Genomic DNA, 16,568 nt, shown 5'->3' with positions numbered 1-16,568 from the left:
TAAGACCCTGTGCGAAGTCTGTTGTCTCCCTTCTGTCCCCCACCCCACCCTGCACCCCAATTCTCTGGACTCCAGCCACACTGGCTTCCTTGCTGCTCCTGGCTGCCAAGCCTGCCCCCTTCTGTTTGGAAGCAGAAACTTGCACTGGCTGCCTGAGTGACTCACCTGGGTGACTTTCCCCACCACCTGAGCTGCTGCTCAGGAGCATCTCCCTAGCGCACTGCTTTCCTCTTTTCACACGGTCTGGAGTGACCTTTGTGTGTGTGTGTGAGCCAACCCTGCTACAGCTTTGTTTTCACCAGGAATCCTGTGTGCATCAGTAGGTGCGGGGTGGACACCTGCCGGATGATTGACTGACGGAAGGAAAGCGGGCGAGGAAGGCTGGCCCACGATCGCACCGTGAACTAGCGGTGGAGACGGACTTCTGCAGGCCCGGGACGTCAGGGTCTGAGACCCCGGCGCCTGCAGGAGCCGAGGCCGACGCGAGGGGGCGGAGCGCGGGGAAGGGCGGACCCCGCCCTGCTGTCGGCTGGGCGCTGCGCGTCCGCCGTCGGGGCGCGGGCCGGGAGCCATGTGGACGGCGCGGGCGAGCGCGCGCACCGCGGCGCTGCTGCTCTGCGTCCTGTGCTACCTGCTGGCGGGCGCCGCCGTCTTCGACGCGCTCGAGTCCGAGGCGGAGAGCGGCCGGCGGCGGCTGCTGGCCCAGAAGCGCGGCGAGTTCCGGAGGAGGTTCGGCTTCTCGGCCGAGGACTACCGCGAGCTGGAGCGCCTGGCGCGGCAGGCGGAGCCGCACCGCGCCGGCCGCCAGTGGAGGTTCGCCGGCTCCTTCTACTTCGCCATCACCGTCATCACCACCATCGGTGAGCCGCCCGGCGCGTCCCCTCCGCGCCGCTCGGTCCCAGCCGCGGGCGCCTCCGGGTTTCATGCCACCTCCGTCCAGCGGAGCGACTTTGACGGGTCCGAGCCTCCCTGGCCTCCTGCCGAGTAGGGCTGTCAGTCAGCCGAGGCAGGACCTGCAGGCGACAGTGTTAGTTGAGAGGCTGCCGCGGGAGTGCTGGGACACGTCCCAGGGGCTGGGGGACAGACGAAGTGGGGCTGCAGGACCAATTGCCCAGAGTTGCTTCCTTGCCCCGTTGCATCGCACCAGCTGTGTGACCTTGGACGAGTTGCTTAAGCTCTCAGAGTCACATTTTTCTCTTCTGAAATTACAGTGTTTATCGATTAGCTCTGTTCCGGTTTTATGGGGAGATTATTATCAAGAAGATAATAGGTGCAAAAGTTTTAGTGCACTGCCTGACAGAAAGCACTACCAAAAAAAAGTTTCTTGCGTTATAATGATAATAATTATTATTATTACTCCATGAGAACAGAGACCTCATCTGTGTTAGTCACTGCTGTATGGCCCAGTGCCTAGCCCATAATAGATGCTCAATAAATATTTGTTAATGGAATGACTAAGTACCACAAGCTTTGGACCACACCCTCAGGGATCAGAGCAGTACTCTGCAGCATCTGGGCCACCAGCTGTTGCCATGACTACCGTCTGACTGGTACCTACTGAGCCTAAGTCTGGGGAAACCACAAAGGAGAGAAGCATGCGCTGCAAGGCTTCAAGCTTGGTGCAGTCACCCCACAGGTTCAGCTCAGGATGTGCAGGCACCTCCTTGGGCTGGGAGCAGTCCTCTCGAAGCCCCAGCCCTGGAGAGAGTTTCTCCTTAATGCTCTTGCAAGTGAATGGGAGCTGTGGGCTTAGGGTGGAGTTCAAAGCACAACTTGTACAATTACATGGAGTTTTGTGTTCCTTTCCACTGCCACCTACCCTCTCAGGCAATTGATTGTACCTCTCTGAGCCCTGGTTTTATCAAAGGCAAAGTGCAATTGTTCCTACCTCACTGGGTGGTTGTCAGGTTAGGTGAGGTCAAGGCCCGGTGCCTGAGGCTAAGGAGGCACTGTTCAGTAGTAATAATAATTCCTTACTGTCAACTCTGACTCCAGCTCCCATTCAGCCCTTTTGCCCCCTCCTGTCTACATAGGCACCACTGCTTCTCTATCTGGGTTCAGCCTGAGACCTTCCCTGTCACTGTGTCACTGTGGATGCCACCCCACCCACCTTTTCTGCCCTTCCCTACATTCTTTGGAGGCCATCCAGATGGGTTTGGCTTCCCTCCTGCCTGTATCCCTCTGACATGCCTGTGGAGCCCTGGGAAAGAATAACTGAGTGGAAACAGGAGTTTGCCTTGGCTGACCACTTGGGGGCGCCACCACCTGCACGCTGGTCTGGTCTGCTTAAACCAGCCTTGCAGACAGCCCTGCACCAGGGCCCAGGAACCTGACCTCTGTTTGGATAGAAGAAAAGCATTCAGAAGCCCTGGGAATAGTGGCTACCAACTCAGGCCCTGGGACCTTTGGGCAGCTTCCTTCCTCTGAGCCTGGTTTCCTTATCTCTAAAATAGGGATAATAATGTCATCTCATATGGTCACCAGGAGGGCTAAAGAAAATAACCCATGTAGAGTACTAGTATGTTTAGTTACTATCATTATTTCTTTCGTTATCTGCCCAAATCTGGCATAGCCTAGAGCAGGGGAAACAACATTTCCTGGACTCTTATTCCTAAAGAGGCCCTTCTGTCTCCCTCTAGCATCCCCTCAACTTGATTTCAGTCAATAAACTTTTATGGAGCAGCCATGGTTCCTGCCCTCAGGGAGCTTAAGTCTGATGATGGACAGAATCCCCTTTAAAACGACAGAGGTAGGGGCTGGGGATGTGGCTCAAGCGGTAGCACGCTCGCCTGGCATGTGTGCGGCCCGGGTTCGATCCTCAGCACCACATACAAACAAAGATATTGTGTCTGCCGAAAACTGAAAAATAAATATTTAAAAAAAAAAAAAGGACAGAGGCAAACTGTCAGGGCCAGGCAGGAGCACTGTGGAAGGCAGCCTTAGTTCTTTAGCTGTACAGTTCTTTGCGTTGATGGTGTGAATGGTCCACATGCCCAAGGCACACACTTCACAGGGCGTGAAAAGGTGTTAAATGTAAAGGAAATCTTCCGGCTGCCCTGTCTCTTAACCCATCACTTCCTCTCTCTCTCAATCAGATAGAGTCACCACTTTCTTGTGTATCCTTCAGTCTGTATTCTCTGCCAATGTATTCCTTTGACACAACACACGTCATAGGGACATTATATCATACCCATAATTTTGTCTCATTTTTTTCACTTAATATATTTTGGCGATGTTTTAATAACAGTCCCTAAAGAGCGGGGTCATCTTTTCATTGCAGTTAGCAGGGCATCTCAATCTCTGATCTACTGACATCTTGGCCTGGTGGTTCTGTTGTGGAGGTGTCCTGTGCATTGCAAGGTATTAGTATTTGTGGTCTCTATCCTGGAAAGCCAACAACACAGTCACCCTCCCCTTCCCCCTAGTTGTGACAAAAATGTCTCTAGATATCACCAAATGTCCCTTCAGGGGAAAAGCACTCTGGGCTGAGAACCACTACTGTGTGGTACTCCATCTTTCAGATGGCACCCTGATGTATGTAGCCAAGCCCCTATTGATGGACACCTAGGTTGTTCCTAATTTTTGCTAGGACTGAAAATGCTACAGTGACTACCCAGAGCATAAGTCATTTTGCCCACATGTGAGGGCTAACTTCCTAACTGTGAAACTACCTACCTAGACCGGAAGGCTCGTGTATTTTACATTCTGGCCAGTGGCACGGATCTGCTGGAAGAGGCATATTCTGTTGGAGAGACCCACCTGACTTCTCCTGGTTTATGAACCCTTGAAAACTATTGCTTCTCTCTCCAGAAAGAGGCACCCCCCCATTCTGCATTAATGGCATCCTGAGGCAAGATTCAAGGAAGTCTTCTCATGTCTTGATCCCCTATAAGAGTGAGGGGTGCAGTGAAGAAATCCCTACACCAGATCCAAACAGAATCAAGAGGCATTTAGTGAGGGCTGGCCAATGGCAGAGGTGGAGGTGAGATTTGGAAAGGGAGGAGTGGACTGGGGGAGAGGAGAAAAGGCCATCCAGCAGGGAGAAGCCATGAGAAGCAGCCTGTAGGGTGGGTTCTGCTGGCCGTGAAACAAGGCATAGCCAGAGAGTGGGGTGCCAGAGAAGGGGTGCGGCTGGAGAGAGGCGCCCGATCAGGAAGGAGCTGGGATGCCTCGTGAGGCTGGGACTTTACCAGCGGACACTAGAAGCCTTTGCCTGGCTTGGTTTGGTTTTGTGTCCGAGGTACACTTACACATAGGGAAACAGCGATTCTCAGAGCGTGAACCGTTCCCTCGGCCTCTGGCTGCTCTGTACTTAACTCCTGTTAAGTTCTGTTCTTAACCCCGCTTCCAACCCCAGAAACTGGCAACCACGGATCTGTTCTCTGTCCCCATAGCTGTGCTAATCCTAGAATGTCTTTCAGTGGAACATGTGGCACGTTCTACCTTTTGGTTTGAGATCCAACTTTTGTGGCTGCAAGCAACAGTCGGTTGTCCCTTTCACTGCCACAATAGAGAAGCAATAGTTTTCAAGACTCCATAAACCAGGCGAAGTCAGGTGGGTCTCTCCCTTGCTGGGATGTGCGACAGGTTGTTATCCATTCCCTAATGGAGGGATATTCAGGTTGTTTAGTCTGGGGAGATTACGACTAACCACTCCAGGTCTTAAAGCCAGGGAATGGCCTGTTTAGGTCTGGCATTTGAAGATGCTCAGCGGGCTCTGGGATGGGGGGACACCCAGGGGCAGGCTGCCACCCAGGGTGTTGAGGGTGTTGGTAGACAGAGCCCAGCTCTTACCACCCTCCCTCTGCTCTCCCGGCACAGGGTATGGCCACGTGGCGCCAGGCACGGACTCGGGCAAGGTGTTCTGCATGTTCTACGCCCTCCTGGGCATCCCCCTGACGCTGGTCACCTTCCAGAGCCTGGGCGAGCGGCTGAACGCGCTGGTGCGGTGCCTCCTGCTGGGGGCCAAGCGCTGCCTGGGCCTGCCACGGCCCCACGTGTCCACCGAGAACATGGTGGTGGCCGGTCTGCTGGCGTGCGCCGCCACCCTGGCGCTCGGGGCCGCCACCTTCTCGCACTTCGAGGGCTGGTCCTTCTTCCACGCCTACTACTACTGCTTCATCACCCTCACCACCATCGGCTTCGGGGACTTCGTGGCGCTGCAGAGCGAGGAGGCCCTGCAGAGGAAGCCGCCCTACGTGGCCTTCAGCTTCCTCTACATCCTGCTGGGGCTCACCGTCATCGGCGCCTTTCTCAACCTCGTCGTCCTGCGCTTCCTGGCCGCCAGCGCGGAGGGGCCCCAGCGCGCTGCCCGCCTGGCCGGCTCGCTTCACCGGGCGGCGCCCGAGAGCCACGCGCGGCCCCGCCGAGCCGCCGGCCCCGGGGGCTCCATCTGCGGCTCCTGCCGCCGCATCCGGCAGCTGGAGAGGTGCGCGCGCGACAATCTGGCCTTCTCGCCCCCCTCGAGCCCTGTGGCCGTGCGCGGCAGCAGGGCAGACAGGCCCCGGGCCCGGTCCATCTGACAGCCCTGGCCAGGCGGGGTCAAACCTGGATGGGAGCATCTGGAACATCTCCCAGCGCATCCATCCCAGGGCTTGGAAAGGAGCCAAGGCCTTGAGGTTGTCTTCTGCAAGGAGCGGCTCCTCACTACCTTCTGATGCTTATCTCTTCCAGCCCCTCAAAAATACCATATGCTGCATCATAAGCACAAGCTAGACTCTAGTCACTCCGTAGGTGCACATCCTAGTCCACATTGCTGCAAGAAGGCCTGGCCGCATCAGCACCTGGGAGAGCCCTTGCATAGGACCACCTTACCTGCCGGCCCTTCAGAGGGGAGACATGTGGCTACGTGTTTTGTGAAGAGGTGGGTCACGTGCGGCAGGGAAATGTACAACTTTCAGCACTGGAACCCTATGGGGAAGCCAGGTGCTCAAGCTAGAAGCCTGGAGAACATGTAAATGACTTCTTTCTGTTCACCCAGCCTGTACAGAATTACCCACGTTTGAACGATCACCCCCACTGCATAAAGCTGATCCTTTGTCCTTAGCCAGCCCCACTCCCAGATGAAGGAGATCTTGCTGACAGCCCCTATGTCACTAGGACCCCGCCCCCAGGAGGCAGCCCGGTGCTGTGGGATGAACTTTATTTTGGGTCCTGCAGATCACCAGCATTGTGACTTTGGGAATCTCATTCTTTCCTTGGGCCATCAGTAAGACAATTGGGTGCATTTAGAACCCTGCTCCCTCCTGTGCATCTCCAGCAGGGCTTTCCCAGACAGGTCTCGGCCCCATTAGGGGATTAACAAAGACCCAGGCAGGGCATCCTGGCATCCCACAGCATTAAGACCCTTAGAACCTTTATCACTCCAGAAAGAACCATCTCAACACAAACCAAGAAGAAGCCCAGTTAGAAAAGCCAAAAACTTTAATGTTAACATGAGCTACATGGTCATGAACACGATGCGGTGTGACCCACTCCAACCCAGGGGCCCCAGAAACCCTCCCTCCCCAAAGGTCTGGGCGGTCCTGCTCCTAGAGAGGGCATAAGGAAAAGGTGGGTGGGAGAGGCCCCCAGCCTGAGGACCTAGGGTCCCGTTAACCCACCACCCCCTATAGGAGGCAGTTGTAGCATCAAAGGGCTCAGAGGTGACACCTTTGCCCCCATTCCAGCCTCCACTCGGCCCTCACAGACGCTTTGGGTGAAATGGGCATGAGCCCAGCCCTCGGGCCTCGTCAGGTGAGCTCTTGGTCTCAAACACTTCATCCTCTGAGGTGCTGCTCTACAGACATGGGCCCTCCCAGAGGGCAGGGGAGCTGGTACAGGGGGAGGGAGGGGGTCGGTCCCCTTGGCCCAGCACAGCACTGCTGCTCAATAAATAAATGCAGGTGACCTTGCCTGATGCAACAGCTGTGCCTCTGAAAGGAGTGGAGCTCGTGGGGTTCCGAACACTGAAGCACCCCCGGGGCTCCTGGCCTAAGGAACTGGGTGGCGAATCAGCTGAAGAGTGGACAGCCATCCCCTGAACTTCCAGCTGACCTCCTGGGGAAGAATGAGCTTAGAGATGTTGGTCAGGGCTCAGCCACTCCCTCACAGTGGGACCTTCATCAAGCACTTTCCTCTCACCTTGCCCTCTTGAAAATGGAGTCCACAACACAGGCTGCCCTCCACCTACTACCCAGGGCTCCTGTGGGGGTCAAGGGTATGAACCTGCAAGGATGGAGAGCACTAGAGGAGGCAGGCCTGGCACAGGTGAAGGAGAGCGGGGAAGTCCCCAGAGGGTGGGTGCCTCTGCCCACTCCCTGTGCCCTGGCCGAAGCTGGTGTTTCTAACTTTCCTTCCAGCCAGTCCTGGAGAGCTATGGCCCTGGACAGAAGCTCCACCCACACATCCAAGCCTGGTCAAATCCTGCAGGCCCTTGGTCAGCTGGGCAGCCTGCTAGGAAGCCTCGGTCCCCTGGCAACCCTCTCCCCGAAACCCAAACCCAGAAAAGACGCTGGCCCAGTAGGTGGAGCAGAGCAGGGGTGTGCAGCCCGGGGCTGAGCTGGAATACGGTCCCGGCACCTGCCCTGGCACTACCGTCTCCTGGTGCAGGAAGGAAGCCTGAAGGAGCCCCTCTTCTGCCCCAGCCGCTGACTTGCAGGGGGTCCTGGGCAAGTCGTTCCCCACTGCTGGGCTTCAGCTGCCTAGGCTTTTATAGGGATTACAATTTGTCCTGCCCCTATTTGGGGACTATTAGGAGGCTCTAAGGAGAGGGAAAGGGAGTGTGGCACGTGGCAGCCCCTTCATCCTGGTATGGCTCCAGCTCGGCCAGTTGGGAGGAGGAAGCCAAGGCTCAGGGTGCCACTGAGTGCCCAGGTGACCCCAGGGTGGCTCCTCCTGTGCCAGGCTAGATCTCATCTATAAAGTGGAAATGGACTAAAGGTCCCCAAAGCCCTTTCTTAGTATGAAAAGGCATCTGGAGAAGGACGGTGGAGATGACACCCTCCCATGGCACCCCTGCATGTGACCTCTGCCCAGAGATGGAGAAAAGAATTGTCCCCTAGAGACCCCAGAGCTAGAAAGGCCCCCCAACTCCACCCTTTCTGCTCCTATCCAAATGGTGGAGTCTGAGTTGGCAAAGGATCAGACAGTAGTGGGGACAGGCTGGGCTTGAAGGCTGCCCAAAGCTAATGATGAAAATAGTCACTCCCCCTCCCCACCCCCCTCCTTTGGCGAGGACAGACGATGGTTCCCATACCCAATGGTCACAGCCCCTCCTAGGAGGGCACGTGCTCACGATGATGATACAAAGAAACAGGGCTCCAGCCCCCACCCCACCCCTCCAGGAGGTGAGCGAGATTTCACAGAACAAACAAGAAAATCATTGGGGGGGCCTCGCTGACCACCCCAGGGGGTAATTATTGCTTTGGAGAGCTCTCTCTCTCTCTCTCTCTCTCTCTCTCTCTCTCTCTCTCTCCCCCCCCACCCCAAGGCTCTGCAGACACCCAATGGAGGGCTCAGATGGAGGGGGGAGGACAAGTCAGCATGAGCTCCCTCCCCCTCTGCTTGGGACAGCCAGGCTCTGCCCCATCCTTGAAAAGTGGCCCCTGAAAAAACCACAGCAATGATGGATAGAAAGAGAAGCCCTCTCTCCTCTCCTGGCTCAAAATATTCCAAATGGTTATAATAAACAAACATCAGAGAAATCACAATGTTTAAAAAATTGGGGGAGGGGCTGATGGTGGGCCTTAGATGGGAGCCCACCGAGCCCTGCTCCCTCGGGCCCCAGCCTCAGGATTCACCCCTGCACAATCCTGAGAGGTTCTGAAGGCCTCGTGGACAAGAGGAGCATCTCCAGCGCTTCTTGCCGTGCAACTAAGAAGTTCCATGGAGGCGATGGAACGCAACCAGAATTGTAAAGGACACCCTGGGCCTAACCAGACTGAGGGGCCGAGAGTTCCACGTGGAAGCAATCCTCGGCGGAACTGAACAGCTCAGGTGTTCCCAGTGGGAAATGCGGCCCTCTGGGCAAGGCTCGGCCACCCTCAGGAGTGCCTTATAAAGAAAGTCAGTACCAAGGGCAAGTAATCAGAACGTTGAGTACAGCGGGCAGCTCAGCTACGACCCTACAGCAAGAGGAAGGAAGGGGGGAAGGAGGAGCAGCGGCTACTAACGGGGCCCAGCCAGCCAGGAGACGAACTCCTGGAAAGTCCTCGGGTCTCCTCTCCACCCTGTAAAAGACTAGTGGAGCTAGGAACAGGCCCCGGGTGTGAACACTAAGTCTACCAGCTAACTGGACTACACCCTACCCCGCAGGGACTAGGTGAAGAGGAAGGCAGGCTGCCGGGCCTCGGGGCGGAAATGTGCTTCTTTAAAGCCAGACCAGCCAGCCTGCAGCCTCCAGAGGCCTCCCTGGCATGCGAAAGGGCTTGGGGCCCAGCAGGGAAGGCAGCCGCCCAGGCTCCCTAATCTCAGCCCCTGCAGCATCCCACTCCTTCCCTTGAACCAAGACGATCAAGGGAACCAAGGGGCTGTGCCTTCAGTGCAGGATGACTGACAAGGACTGAAACGGGGGGCTCTAATGCCGCCCCAGACCCCTAAACGGAGGCAGAGGGGTAGAAAAGATGACCTTCAATCTCATCCAACAAGAAGGGTCCCCCTATTGGAAACCCTTGCCATGGCACCGCCGGTCCCAATCCTAGCTTTCCCCAAGCCCCCTCCAACCCAGCATCCCCCACATGCTGAGACGGCGATCTCCCTGGGCAGGGGTTCTGGAACCTCAGGGTCCCACAGCACTTCTACCAAAACACAGGTGACAGTGTCCTTCCAGTCCACCCACAGTTCCCAGACGAGTCTGTCACATGCCATGGAGCAAAGGGTCCCCTTGCCTCCTTTCCTTCAGTTCCTGCTGGACTTCCATTCCTAGAGCCACCAGAAGAGGGGCAGGCAGGAGGGGATGGACAGATTGACTCGGACAGCTGCGGCAAAGCTCCTTCCACGGGCAGGCAGAGGGAGGCCCAAGCTCCTCTTCAAGTGGGGGTTGTGGGCCCCAGGAGCTGGCTCCGGATCCTTGCGAAGCTGCCCGGTCGGCTCTGGGGCAGTGTCCTGCCTGAACCCGGTGCCGCAGGAAAGACACTTGCTGGTAATTGGCACCATGGAGATGGCCGGCTGGGTCCTCGACTTGGCTCTGGGCAGCAGCTTCCGAGGAGGCAAAAGGGGAAGAGGTGGGACAGTGTTTGGGCAGGTGGGGGGTTTGCTCTGCCACCTCCGTCTTCTTCCGACTGCGGCCACATCCACCAGGTCAAGGCCAGCCAAGTCAAAGTGCGCCAGCCCGCTGGGAGAGGGAAGGTCTCGGGGAGGAGGCAAGGAAAGGTGAGGAGGGGCCCGAGGGGGGCAGGTCTCCCCATTCTGCTTCCCCCACTGTGGGGGAGAACCCCATCCTCCTCTGTTCAATGTGCCCCTGGGCCTGGGGTCCCAGGTCAGGGCTGGGTGGTCTCCAGGCCATCTCGGGGAGCCCCTCCCCATCCCCGGCACTAAGATCGCTCGCCACAGGGCCCCACAGTGCTCTCAAGGGACAACTGGGATGCCTGCCGGAGCAGGGGACCTGTGGCTGGGTCCACCATGGAGGAGGTGGGGAAGAGCTTGTACCAGCCCACGGCCAGGGTGGTCAAGTCCAGCTCCTCCAGCAGCACGCGGGCCACACCCATGAACTGCTTCCGCTCCATCCGCCCGTAGTTCCCCCACACGATCACCTACAGAGAGAGAGACATGGGTCTGAAGCCTGCCCAGCAACTCACGGGCTCCAAACAAGAACCTGAGGTCCACACACGGGGTCACGGTCAAATGAGGGCTGGCTTCGTGGCCATGTGTCTAAACAGGCCGTGGGCTCCACCTCCCCCAACCCTACGCAAAACAGTCCAGTTTCACCGTTGTCTAATGGAGGCTCAGAGTGAAATCCTTTTCCTGAGCTTGCTCCTCGGAGAGCTGATGGGGAGCCCACTTCCAGTGCATGGATAGATTTGTTTTCACTGGTGCCAAGGACTGACCGTGTCCCCACCACTTATACACTGAAGCTCTAAGCTCCACCTCCTAAGACTGGGACTGTGGTAGGTCACAAGGGGCATCAAGTTAAGTTAAAATGAGGGTGGGCCCCAATCTAATCCAACAGGTGCCCTTTGGACACATGGAGAGACACCAGGGGCATCGCTCATGGTGAGTTTGTCCCACTGTGACATTTGTCCACCAGCAAGGACCCGTGATGGCTTTCTGCTTCCCCACTCCCTCCACATCCCAGAAGGGACCTGCCCTGAGGACCAGAACACACAAACCTTTGTCCAGCAGGCCAGGGGTGGTCCTGAGATGGTCTTCAGGCTATTTCAAATGCTATTTGAACACCCCTGGGCCAGCTGTGTCTTCCAGACATTTCTGACAGTGACCTAAGGCAAGGAAGATACTGCCCCACCACCCAGTGTGCACCTGGCACATACAGTTGAAGAAGGTGCCACCAGATACTGTGACCTTACTAAGAGCGATGGAGGCTTTCCTTCTTACCCCCATTCCATTTTTAAAAATATTATTTCTTGAGACCTGCTAAAACTGACTCACAACTCACTAACGGGTCTCAGCCCACATGGTGGAAAACCCTGCCCTCCACAGGACCTGGGCTTACGGTTTTGCCAAAGTCCTACTATCTGGCCCCTGTTGCTTTGCCTGTCTGGGCTGGATGCAAGAAATGATATGCAGGCAGGGATGCCCAGGTGGCACAGAAAGCCAGGCAGAGGGTCCTGTGGGCATTAACCAGGCCCTGCCCGTCCCATGATGGGAACTCTTCAGCTCGTCTCAGTAACCACCGGGGTGGGGCCAAACCTCTGTGGTCCGCCAGACTCAGAAGGCTGCTTCGGCAGGGGCATGTACACTGTGGGCACAGATCAGCCCCGGTGCTCAGCTCCTTCCGGGGGGGCCTCCAGAGGCACGATGCCCAGACTCAGGTACCACACCCTCGTGTCCACGCACACACATACACAAACATGTGAGCATGCACATGTGTCAGGGCCTCACCTGCAGGACTTTGCCCTGGGGACTCTCAGGAAACAGCAGCACCTGGTTGTACAGCGGGTCTAGCGACTTGCGAGCGACTTTGGTCTTCTTCTTAGCGATGCAGACCCCGTTCTCTAGCAGGTAGGCCTTGATGTAGGCCGCTGGGGACAGAAGCCAGTGGGAGAAATTCTAGGCTGGCCCCTCATGGGGTGGGCAAAGGGTACCAAACAGGGGGCACCGCCCACCCACTGCCCAGAGAGGAGTGGCCCCAGGGAGTCTGGGAGGAGGCCCAGGAGCAAGTGGGGCATGGTGGGTGGTGGGTGCAGCTAGCACTGGGCGGCCCCCCTCTCCTCAGGCCTTCCCCTCCCCTGCTCTGCACTCCCCTGTCCTCTCAGCCCACGACCTGCCCACCCCGCCTTCACATTCATTGCTGACCCACTCACTCAACAAGCTGACTAGGCACGTGTTGAGTACCCTGCTAGTCACGGGGTACAACTACAGACCGGAAACACGTCCGCCTTCCCGGAGCTCACTGCAGCGGCCAGACAGACAAGGCTGACCCACAATCTCCACTGGGTCCCTGGGGCAAACACTAAACCACCAGTTCCACGTAAGCCACCAGCTTTGGGACAGAGGAGCCTCCCATGATTGGGCCCAAGTCTCTCTCTTCTAGACCCTCTCCAACCTCCACCCACGGCTTGCAGAGAGGAGCTGGCCCCACACCTGGCAGTGTCTTGGAGCCTGGTTTGGCTGTCAGTCCCCGAGCCTGGATGATATCCACTTCCAGCTGACCATTCCGCTCCTGTAAGCCGATCTCCACGTCACCTGCAGGAGGCCCCAGGAGATGACACTGAGAAATGGACTGGGAACTCAGCAAGGACCCAGCGGCTCCTCTCTGCTTAGGAATGAAAGCCCCTTCCCCTGCTCCAGCCCGAATAAGACCAGTGTCAACCCTATGCCAGGGTCCAGGCTCTGCCAGGGCTTGACCATGCAGAGCAGCTCCAGGGCAGGAGGGAAGGGGAGATGCAGGACTTCTGATGGGACTCCCCATCCCCGTCCACAGGTAGCAGGCGTTTGGGGACTTACCCATGGGTGTGGTGGCCAGGGTCTGGCGCCCCACAAACTGCGCTGGCCCCATGCTGCCCAGGAAGTCACTGAACTGGGCATCCGATGCCAGACAAACTCCCCCGTAGTTAAGGCTGCAAGGAGAAAAGGTGAACATAAATGTTCCCAGGGTGAGACAGAACTCCGGAACTTGGGCAGGTAGCTCCAGAACATTCCCCTTTCCCTGCGGATCGTCGTCCACATCCATCACCCAGACTCTCCTTGCTGAGCCTCCAGGGAATGGCTAAGTGGACACTGACCTCTCAAGCTGTGGGAATCACCGGAGATGGTTTATTACAGGCCAGGCTCCTGTTCTTTGAGGCCTTGATCCTCCAAGGGTGGTCCGGAGCCAGCAGCATCACATCCCCTGGAGCTAACTGATCACACTGCACCTGACCCCACCCCCTTCCCCTCTGTTGAATCAGAATCTGCAGTTTAGCCTGAGTCTCCGATGACCACTTTACACACCAAAGTTTGAGGTGTCCCGACAGCAGCTTCGAACCTCAAGGTGAGCTGCTGTTGCGGCTGCCTGGCTACCAAAATCCACTTCCCCTTCCTTTGGTAATAAGATCTCAAATCTCCTTTGGGGATCCCTCTCCATGGCATGTGACTGCAGTGGCTGAGCCTGCAACTCAGCCTGGCCAATCAGGCCATTCCTTCTCCTTGGCCAGCTGGCACAGAGAATCAGGCCTGTGGCCTAATTCAGTCAACAAGAATCTGCCTGGGAGCTTTGTATGAATTTGAGAGCAAGAGCTCTCTTTCCCCACCAGATGTGGGCCTCAGACATAGGATTGGAGCTTCATGGAACTGAGCCATGGGATGGCCTGTCCCCCTGCAAAGCACCTGCAGACTCTACCAGCCCCCGTCCTGGCTGCCCACATCTTCCCTCAACACTGAGGCACCCCAGTGTGGCCAGCAGGTTCTGGTTTTGAGTAAGCAGCCATCAGGTCAATGCAGGATGGTAACTTGACATTCTAGCCTGAGTGCTTTTCACTGTCACAACTCCCACTTCCCCTGCCCTGTCCCCCACAGAGGCAGCAGCAGATTGTCTGATGTTCACTGCTTCAGAGGAGGGCAGCCCTTAGGGTGCAGAGACCAAGAGAGGTTCTTGGCTTTTCGGTCCCAAGAAACAGACTTAGAAGAACAGGTACCAAACCAGGCTGTCCTGCCCCAAACCAGCCAGAGAGACGAAGAGAGTCGGGCAAGGTTCAAAATGACCAGAATGACGGGTGGTGTCTGAGGACCTCCCACTCTGCCTCCCCGGTCCCTGCAGCTCAGTGATGACAGCCAGCATGACCCAGCTAAGCTCAATTCCCTGGCACACTAGGAACTACAGCCAGTGTCCCTGTCACTCATTCATTCTTTCGACAAGTGTTTACGGAGCACACACTACTTCCAGGCACTGTTCTGGATATAGAATGTGTCAGGGAACAAGTCAGTGATTCCTGCCCTCGAGTGCTTAGATTCTAGTGGAGGAAGACACATAACAAAAAATATTAACCCTAAATTATAGAGTATGTCAGATGGCAGTAAATGTTGGGGAGGGGCAAGAGAGGACAAGAAAATTCCAGTGTGTGGGTGCTGGCTGCAATGCTGAACAGTCGATCAGTCTGTCCTGAGGTCTCTACTTCAGCCGTCTCTCTGTATTCACAGGGATGAGTTCCAGGACCTCCGAGACCAAAACCCACAGTGCTCGAGTCCCGGATTTAAACGGTGTAGGATTTGCACCCGATCCTCACGTATATTTTAATTTGATCATCTCTCAATTACTCAAACACCTAGCACAGTGGAAATGCTATTTAAATGACTGTTACACCTTACATTATGTGCGGAATAATGACAAGAAAGGAAAACATCCGTTCAATACAGTTGTAAGCAATCGAGACCCGAGGCCCGCCAAGGCGCTCGGAGCTCTGAGAAGGGGCTGCAGTGGGGGCCTCCCCAACTCCCTTGTGTGAGTCCAGCACGGTGCTTGGTGTGTGGCAGGTCCACTTTTGACTCTGGGAACTTTGGGGAAATTTTTTTTCAGATATTATTGATCTGAGGTTGGTTGGATCTACAGATGCAGAACCCCTGGGTACAAAGGGCCGGTTGTACATTGAATGTTACCCCAAGGCCTCTTTTAGCAATTTACACAGACTCTTTCTACGTAAAATTCCACATAAGCACAAGCCTCGGGGAAATCTGAACCACATCAGATTGACTTTCCACAAACACCAGAAAAATGGAGACTCCATACTGAGAGTCAAAATAGCAAACTCCAGAGCTTACAGAGTCACCCAGCATCTCAGGGCTCCTGCAGGTTTTAACTCGCTTCTGCCTTTCGGCCCCAGGCTGCTACTATTCCTGGGCTCATTACACAGATTGGCGGGAGAGGTCGGAAACCTGCCCACCCTCCTGCCCTCTCTCTGTGCTCAGCTCGCCCAGGCTCTCACACAGACCACACAGTCTGAGGGCCTCGATTTCGGCTGTGACAGCACTTTCCACCTGTGCGCAGGGCAGGCTGGAACTCCCAAGGGTTAACACCCCAGAAACAGCCCCAACCAGTGACAAACTGGGAGTGGTGTGCCGCAGGGATAACTGGGTCCCACATCCAACACGGTCTCCCTGCATCCACGGCCCACGGAGGTCAAAGGCTGAGTAACCCTCCTGTCCTGGCTCCTTCTCCTCCCATCTCCTTCCTCATGCTGCTCCATCGCTGGGGACTCCAGGGAACACCTCACAACGCACTCATTTCCACTTTCATCTCTGAGTCTGGGTCTGCTTCTGAAAGAAGCCAAACCATGACAGACGCTGAGCAGTTCTGGAGCCCAGGCCATCGGGCTTCTGTGGCTACCATCCGGATGACTTTACAGCTAATCAAGTATCTAAAATAATAACGCCACTTAAACACTTGGAGACTGGAATATGTACTCAGTAATACTCTGATAAAACCAAAGACCCTTAGTTAACATCACCGAGGCGAACAGCAGAGCTCAGGGCGACTAGGCCTTCCTTCCAGGCCCTGGGACTCTCCGCCCCACCCTCTTAGCCCTCCGAGGGGCACAGGCTGTCTTGTAAGGTGGGTGTGGACTCTAAAAGCAAAAGAAATGGCTGGGCCACTGGGCTCCAAGGCGTGGAAGGAGCCCAGTCGCTCAGGCAGAGAGGCCTTCTACAGCCCGAAATTGAAAGTTTCCTCCACCGTCACTGCCTGCTCCTCAGCTCCTGGTGGGGTGTGAGCAGACAATGGGGAACTGGCAGGCCTGGTAATTAGTGGTAATTGTTTCTAATATCTGGGCGGCTGCCTGATTTCCCATCCCAGGGTGCCTCGCTGGCTGCCAGGGAACCAGGCTAATGCCCTGGAAACCCTGAGCCAGCGCGTCCTCCACGGGCTGGAGGGGGAGGTCAGTGTGGCCGGTTCCTGCTGGCCTGGTGGCTCTGGAGACCCCCTCCACCTTGGGTCTCCCCTG

General features: G+C 56.3%; 2 protein-coding genes across 4 annotated transcripts in view; one reads left to right on the top strand and one right to left on the bottom strand.

Annotated features, from left to right (window-relative positions):
• The first annotated feature begins 571 nt into the window (after positions 1-571).
• On the top strand, positions 572-5,522 carry Kcnk15 (potassium two pore domain channel subfamily K member 15). Its single transcript, XM_076849506.1, has 2 exons — positions 572-860; positions 4,822-5,522. The coding sequence occupies exons 1-2, from the start codon at positions 572-574 to the stop codon at positions 5,520-5,522; spliced, it is 990 nt and encodes a 329-aa protein (XP_076705621.1).
• A 4,989-nt stretch (positions 5,523-10,511) lies between these two features.
• Positions 10,512-16,568, bottom strand: part of Rims4 (regulating synaptic membrane exocytosis 4) — a 50,017-nt gene continuing 43,960 nt past the window's right edge. For all 3 annotated transcript variants that reach the window (XM_076849227.2, XM_076849225.2, XM_076849226.2), the window contains 4 exons: positions 13,102-13,214; positions 12,739-12,840; positions 12,037-12,176; positions 10,512-10,730 (listed from right to left, as the gene is read on the bottom strand). In XM_076849227.2, the coding sequence (XP_076705342.1) occupies positions 10,512-10,730; positions 12,037-12,176; positions 12,739-12,840; positions 13,102-13,214 (574 nt within the window). The remainder of the gene's footprint in view (positions 10,731-12,036; positions 12,177-12,738; positions 12,841-13,101; positions 13,215-16,568) is intronic.

This window comes from Callospermophilus lateralis, chromosome 3 (genome assembly GCF_048772815.1).
Source record: "Callospermophilus lateralis isolate mCalLat2 chromosome 3, mCalLat2.hap1, whole genome shotgun sequence".
Taxonomy (NCBI): Eukaryota; Metazoa; Chordata; class Mammalia; order Rodentia; family Sciuridae; genus Callospermophilus; species Callospermophilus lateralis.
This window is presented reverse-complemented; position numbering and strand designations above follow the sequence as displayed.

Excerpts from the sequence above, each read along its gene's own strand:
- Kcnk15 (XM_076849506.1), top strand. The coding sequence starts at position 572 with ATGTGGACGGCGCGGGCGAGCGCGCGCACCGCGGCGCTGCTGCTCTGC. Across the intron at positions 861-4,821 it reads CACCGTCATCACCACCATCG|GGTATGGCCACGTGGCGCCA; the intron begins GTGAGCCGCCCG and ends CTCCCGGCACAG.